We start from the raw sequence: 5,852 nt of genomic DNA on the forward strand, positions 1-5,852 counted from the left end.
CAATAAATAATAAATACATTACACAAACAAAAGTAATAAGGGGAAGGAACATGTGCCTAAGGCTGAGCTGCGAAGACGTTGATGATTGTGCTGAGCTGCGAATACGTTGGCGATGATGCTGAACTGCAATGGTGATACCAAGGAACTACAAGGCTGTAGATGGGGCCCACAATGATGGTGCTCCCACGACGAACTGTCTGGTGGATTACCAAGCTGGTAAAAATGTCGAACCACTGTCGTATCGATGATCACACGTCGAGCTGACCGTCTCCAATGTCAATGGTGATTACACGCCGAACGGGCGGTAAATATAAAATATAATAAATGTCAGGCTTGAACTGCACGTCGTAGTTATAAAAAAAATGGACAAAGACTTAAAAACGTTAAAAGACACGAACATGTGCTTTCGAACGGAGCTGCTCATAAGTCATAAGAACAAAACAAAACCCGCGGAACATACATGTGTTTTCAACGGCTTGGTAAAGCATTATATTCGACCATATGGCGACGACGCCACGAGCGGCGGCGCCGTCGGCGGCAACCAGTTGGTCAGTGCCGCCAACATTCCGAACTGGAAGTCGGGGCACGTACGGGGCGCGAACATAATCCCCCTTGTGATACAAGGGTGTATCACAACAGTGGCAAGCTAGCCCTGGTCCGGAGCTGGAACTGGAGATGAAGTTGTTGAGTGTAGACACAGCTTCATGACATCAGGCACATGGGGGGGAGACATTTTTTTTTTTGAGCAAAATCAACACATAATCATGTCATGTGGAACAATAACATGGTTAAAACAAGTTATGTTTATAAACATAATTTAACAATATACAATATAACTTTCACAAACTTAATAGCAAGTGACAAAATTTAACAAACAAGTTAAAAAAAAACAAATGAACAAATAAAATATACAATGTATATAACAGATTACAAAATGTAAGAAACTAAATACAAAACAATGTATGAACCAAAATATAAAACAATGTATGATATAATATGAACAATGTGAGAATTATATTACCCCATCCATTGAGGCGGAGAACACAAGTGTCAACCACGGTCAGGAACGATAATGACACATCACATTGACACTAATTTTCATACATTGTTGTTATACAAGATAGGTAAAGGATTATGGATCATTAACAGGAAGCGGAACTATCTTCACCACAGGTCTCGTGACTAGGCCCTGAGTAGTCATAATCTTAACCACCCTTACCACCCCATCTGGGCCTGGAAGGAGTTCATGAACTCGTCCCAATTTCCAAACAAGTGGAGAAGAAGATTGGTCCTTGAGTATGACCAATTCACCCAACTTGATGTTTTCCTGGTCAACTGCCCAACGCCCTCGCATCTGTAGGGAGTTCAAGTATTCGCCAGACCACCTGCGCCAGTAAGCCTGGTACAGCTGATGGAGGAGCTTCCAACGCTGCTTAAGGTTAGTCGAGCCGACTGGAACCTCAGCTTCAGGTACAGCACGCAGTGGTTTACCAATCAAGAAATGTCCAGGCGTTAAGCATTCCAAATCATTAGGATCATTAGACATAGGTGTCAGTGGTCTAGAGTTTAAGGCTGACTCCACCCTACACAAAATGGTTACAAACTCCTCTAAAGTCAAAACATGGTTACCTACTACCCGGACTAACAAGTGCTTGGTCGAGCGGACCGCAGCCTCCCAGAGACCCCCGAAATGAGGAGCACTTGGCGGATTAAAGTGCCATGAACAAACCGATGAGGAACTGATCTGTTCTCGGTTTTTCGGATCATTGACAAGGTTGGACAACTTTCTAGCCGCTCCCACAAAATTTGTTCCACAGTCTGAATACACAGAGGTAGGTAACCCTCTGCGTGAGACAAACCTGTCAAAAGCTGCTAAAAAGGCATCAGTGGTCAAATCGGTAACCACCTCAAGGTGAACTGCCTTGGTAATCATGCAGACAAATACGGCAATATAGATCTTATATTGTCGTGCTTTGCGTAGACTAGTTTCTGCCATAGTTAAGGGCCCTGCATAATCAATTCCTACACAACTAAAAGGTCGGCTCTGCTGTACTCTAACCGCAGGCAGATCGGACATGATCGGTTGAGGATGTCGAGCCGATAACTTGGCACATGTTATGCACTGCCGTACTGCCCGACGAATAACATGGCGGTCCCCAATGATCCAGAATTGTCTACATATCAGAGCTGACATGAGACGATAGCCAGCATGACATGCATACAAATGCCAATGCCTGGCTATGAGCAAAGACAAATAAGAGTCCTTCGACAACAACATCGGAAACTTGCGTCGATCTGACAGCAGAGAGTGTCGAAGTCGCCCTCCTACGCGAATGACACCTTCATGATCTATGAACGGGGCTAATCGGGCCAACAATCGCGAGGAAATTACGTGTCCGGATGACAACTCTCGAAGCAACTGCGGAAAAGTGTGCGACTGGCTGGACCTTACAACTACCACAAGAGCTTCGTGATATTGTATGCTTGAAAAGAATTCGTCAACTGGTTGCTTCAGACATCTCTTGATGAAGCGACGCATACACATGACAATTCTCAACAGGCGGTGGAAGGATGAACACCTGGAAAACCATTCAACTGGCTCCCCCATGAGATTGACAACACAAGAAACAACTTCCTTAACTTCCGGGAGCTGTTCCGGAGAAATTAAAGAGATTTCAGAAGACCAATTCTCACCGAACTGGTGGAGAAAGGAAGGACCTGTCCAATATAGACTATACTGAGCTAGCTCACTTGGAAGCAGGCCCCGAGAACCACAGTCAGCTGGATTCATATCCGAACTGACATGAAACCACCGACATGACGGGAGCAACTTGTGAATCTGATAGAGTCGATTCGACACAAACACCTTGTATGCTACCTGAGGAGTATTTAACCAAGATAACACCACAGAAGAATCCGACCAAGCAAAAACATTACGGATCTGAATTTGAGCTGACAATGTGGTGTATATACGGTTCATCCAGCGAGCGAGTAGGCCTGCCCCACACAGTTCCAAACGAGGAATTGTGGTAGATGTTGTAGGTGCCAACTTTGTCTTACAACCCAGCAAGTAAACTGTAACTTGGTGGGATTGGTCCGTTACTCGGAGATAAACAATAGCCGCAAAACCCTTGATGGACGCATCGCAGAACCCACATAAATCAAAGTGACAACCTGTCTGTACTCCCACAAACCGAGGGACACGTAACAAAGATATATGTTGAAGTTTGCTGACAAACTCAGCCCAACACTGCTCAATCTCTGGAGGTAACTGATCATCCCAAGATACACCGGTCTTCCACACGCATTGCATCAAATGTTTGGCATAAAATATTACCGGAGCCAGCAAACCAAGAGGATCAAAAATCCGAGCTATGATCGACAACATGCTACGCTTGGAAGAGACAAATTTAGCCGAACTGACATCATAATTGAAGGTATCTTCCTGAGGATCCCACTTCAAACCCAACACCTGAACTGGCAACGACGCATTATCATTAAATGGAAGAGGGCCAACTGCCTGATCTTCTGGAGGAATGTTCTTTAACAATTCAGGAGAGTTACTGGACCACTTCTTTAACTCCAAGCCGAACTGACTAAGGAGTGAAATGAGTTCATACTGTAGGGCCAAGGCATTGTCAACAGTATCTGCTCCTGTGCAGATGTCATCCACGTACGTTTGATGCAGGAGAGCTGCCTGGACACGTGGGAACTGCTGGCCATCTGTGAGTGCTATCTCTCGAAGAACCCTGAGTGCTAAGTACGGAGCTGTACCCACACCATAAGTGACGGTATTCAGTTCGAACTCCTGAAGACGGTCATGAGGCGAAGGTCTCCAAAAAATATGCTGGTACTGGCGATGCTCTGGAATCAGTAAGATTTGCCGGTACATTTTACAAATGTCGGCAGTAAAAACTACACGGTGAGTTCTGAAACGGAGCAAAATCTCTACTATGTCCTGCTGGAGCTTAGGACCGACAAAAAGGGCATCATTTAGCGAAATGTTGGATGACGGTCGAGCTGACGCGTCAAACACCACGCGCAATTTTAACTTGCCCCCATCCATCTTGTGCACGGCATGGTGTGGTATGAAATAGGTACCCGGAGTCTTGGCCACTGACATATGTCCCAGCGCTTCATAGTCAGCCATAAATTGCTGGTAAGCTTCATATAGGGGTTTGTCGCGTATGAGCTTACGCTCCAAACGTTCGAAGCGGGACACTGCTAGTGGACGAGAGCCAGAAAAGGTGTCTGCGGTCGGTGGGACACGGAATGGGAGTGGAACGACAAACCGACCCGAACTGTCTCGGTAAGCTTCCATATCAAATATCTCATCACACTTGCCCTCCTCTGTGGCAGACAGTGGAGCTTCTTCTGGTTCTTCAACCTGCCAGAATTTCTCAACCAGAGACCCAAGAGATGTGGTAAGAAGCGAAGTCACTGAGGATTGATGATGTTGGTTAGAAAGCACGTGTTGGTCAATTGGTCCGAGGAGGATCCATCCAAACATTGTTTCAAATGCTGTCGGAAGACCTGGACCCAGCTCTTCACGCTTGCTGCGAAGCACCTGGGGGAAGACATCAGCACCCAACAACAATTCAACCGGAGCGGGAGAATCAAACTGTAGATCAGCCAGAACTAGGTGGGAGCATTGATCCCTAACAGCGAGCGGCAATTGGACTGAAGGCATCACACCAGTGATAGTGGGTAAAATCCAGGCATAAAGTTCCAACATATGATTGCCCTCCAGCGACTGGATGCTGAGCTGCACCCGACCTTCAATGGACTGGACTAACTGCCCTGCCAAACCAGCGACTGGAACTCTCCATGGTTCCTGACGTAGACCTAACCGGCTCACGCATGAAGTGGTAATAATGCTTATCTGGGAAGCTGGATCTACCAATGCCCGAACTGGCTGCAGACATCCTGCCACATCCTTCACATTAACTGTAGCTGTACCCAAGACAACGGATCTGAGACCTTGAGTACTGATAAGAGACACGGCAGGTGATTTAGGGGTCTTGGCATGAGAATTATCTCTATGTAACATATGATTATGACGACCATGACACATAGAACAAGACGCCTTACACTTGTTAGTCCAGTGGTTACTACCAAGACAAACCATGCACAAACGGTGCTTGCTGACTAGTAGGTAACGATCATCAATAGACATGTCTTTGAACTTGGGACATGACACCAAAGAATGTGGCTGGTTGCATTGAACGCACAATTGGGAACTATCACTAGGTTTGTTGGCAACCAAGGTTACAGGAGCCTTAGCGCCATGAAAAGGCTTCGAGTTTGAAGCTTTAAACCTAGCAGGATTACCTCTCGGTTCAATAGAGCCAGCCTTGGTGGAAGATCTAGCTGTCGGTGCACCCATAGATAACCCTGAACTCTAAGAGACTATCAACCGTTGGAAAATCTGTAGTGTTATCTTGCTCAAACAATCGACGACTTGTTGATGGCAAACAGCGAACGGCTAATGCAAATAACAAGAATGAACCCAAATCTGGAATTTTAAGTGAACGCAAAAGGGCAATCTTCTCACTGAAGGTGTTCATAAAACTAATCAAAACAGCCGGCGACTCTAGGTGGTTGATAGGCGCACTGAACATATCACTCACTAACGCGGTGGCCAACTGTCGAGGCCTCTCATATCTATTGACCAATGTGGACCAGGCAAGCCCATAGGTTGAGTCAGAAACTGTAATGCCTTTGATAACGTCAGAAGGACCAGTCTGTAGGCAGCCTAACAAATAATAAAACTTTTCGATGTTAGTGAGCTCAGCATTACCATTAACAAGAATCAAGAACCGATCCCTAAAGTCAGGCCAGTTTTGGAGTCG

The 5,852-nt window shown here is 45.9% G+C and overlaps 1 protein-coding gene across 1 annotated transcript; it reads right to left on the reverse strand.

The window, feature by feature from the left end:
- Window positions 1-1,132: 1,132 nt before the first annotated feature.
- On the reverse strand, window positions 1,133-5,386 carry LOC149062177 (uncharacterized). The gene has a single exon (XM_089215247.1). It carries the CDS (start codon window positions 5,384-5,386, stop codon window positions 1,133-1,135), a length of 4,254 nt encoding a protein of 1,417 aa, XP_089071373.1.
- Between the last annotated feature and the right edge of the window lie 466 nt (window positions 5,387-5,852).

This window comes from Diuraphis noxia, unplaced genomic scaffold (assembly GCF_037042655.1).
Source record: "Diuraphis noxia isolate RWA-SAM2 unplaced genomic scaffold, SU_Dnox_SAM2 contig0001, whole genome shotgun sequence".
Lineage (NCBI taxonomy): Eukaryota > Metazoa > Arthropoda > Insecta > Hemiptera > Aphididae > Diuraphis > Diuraphis noxia.

Excerpts from the sequence above, each read along its gene's own strand:
- LOC149062177 (XM_089215247.1), bottom strand. The coding sequence starts at position 5,386 with ATGGGTGCACCGACAGCTAGATCTTCCACCAAGGCTGGCTCTATTGAA.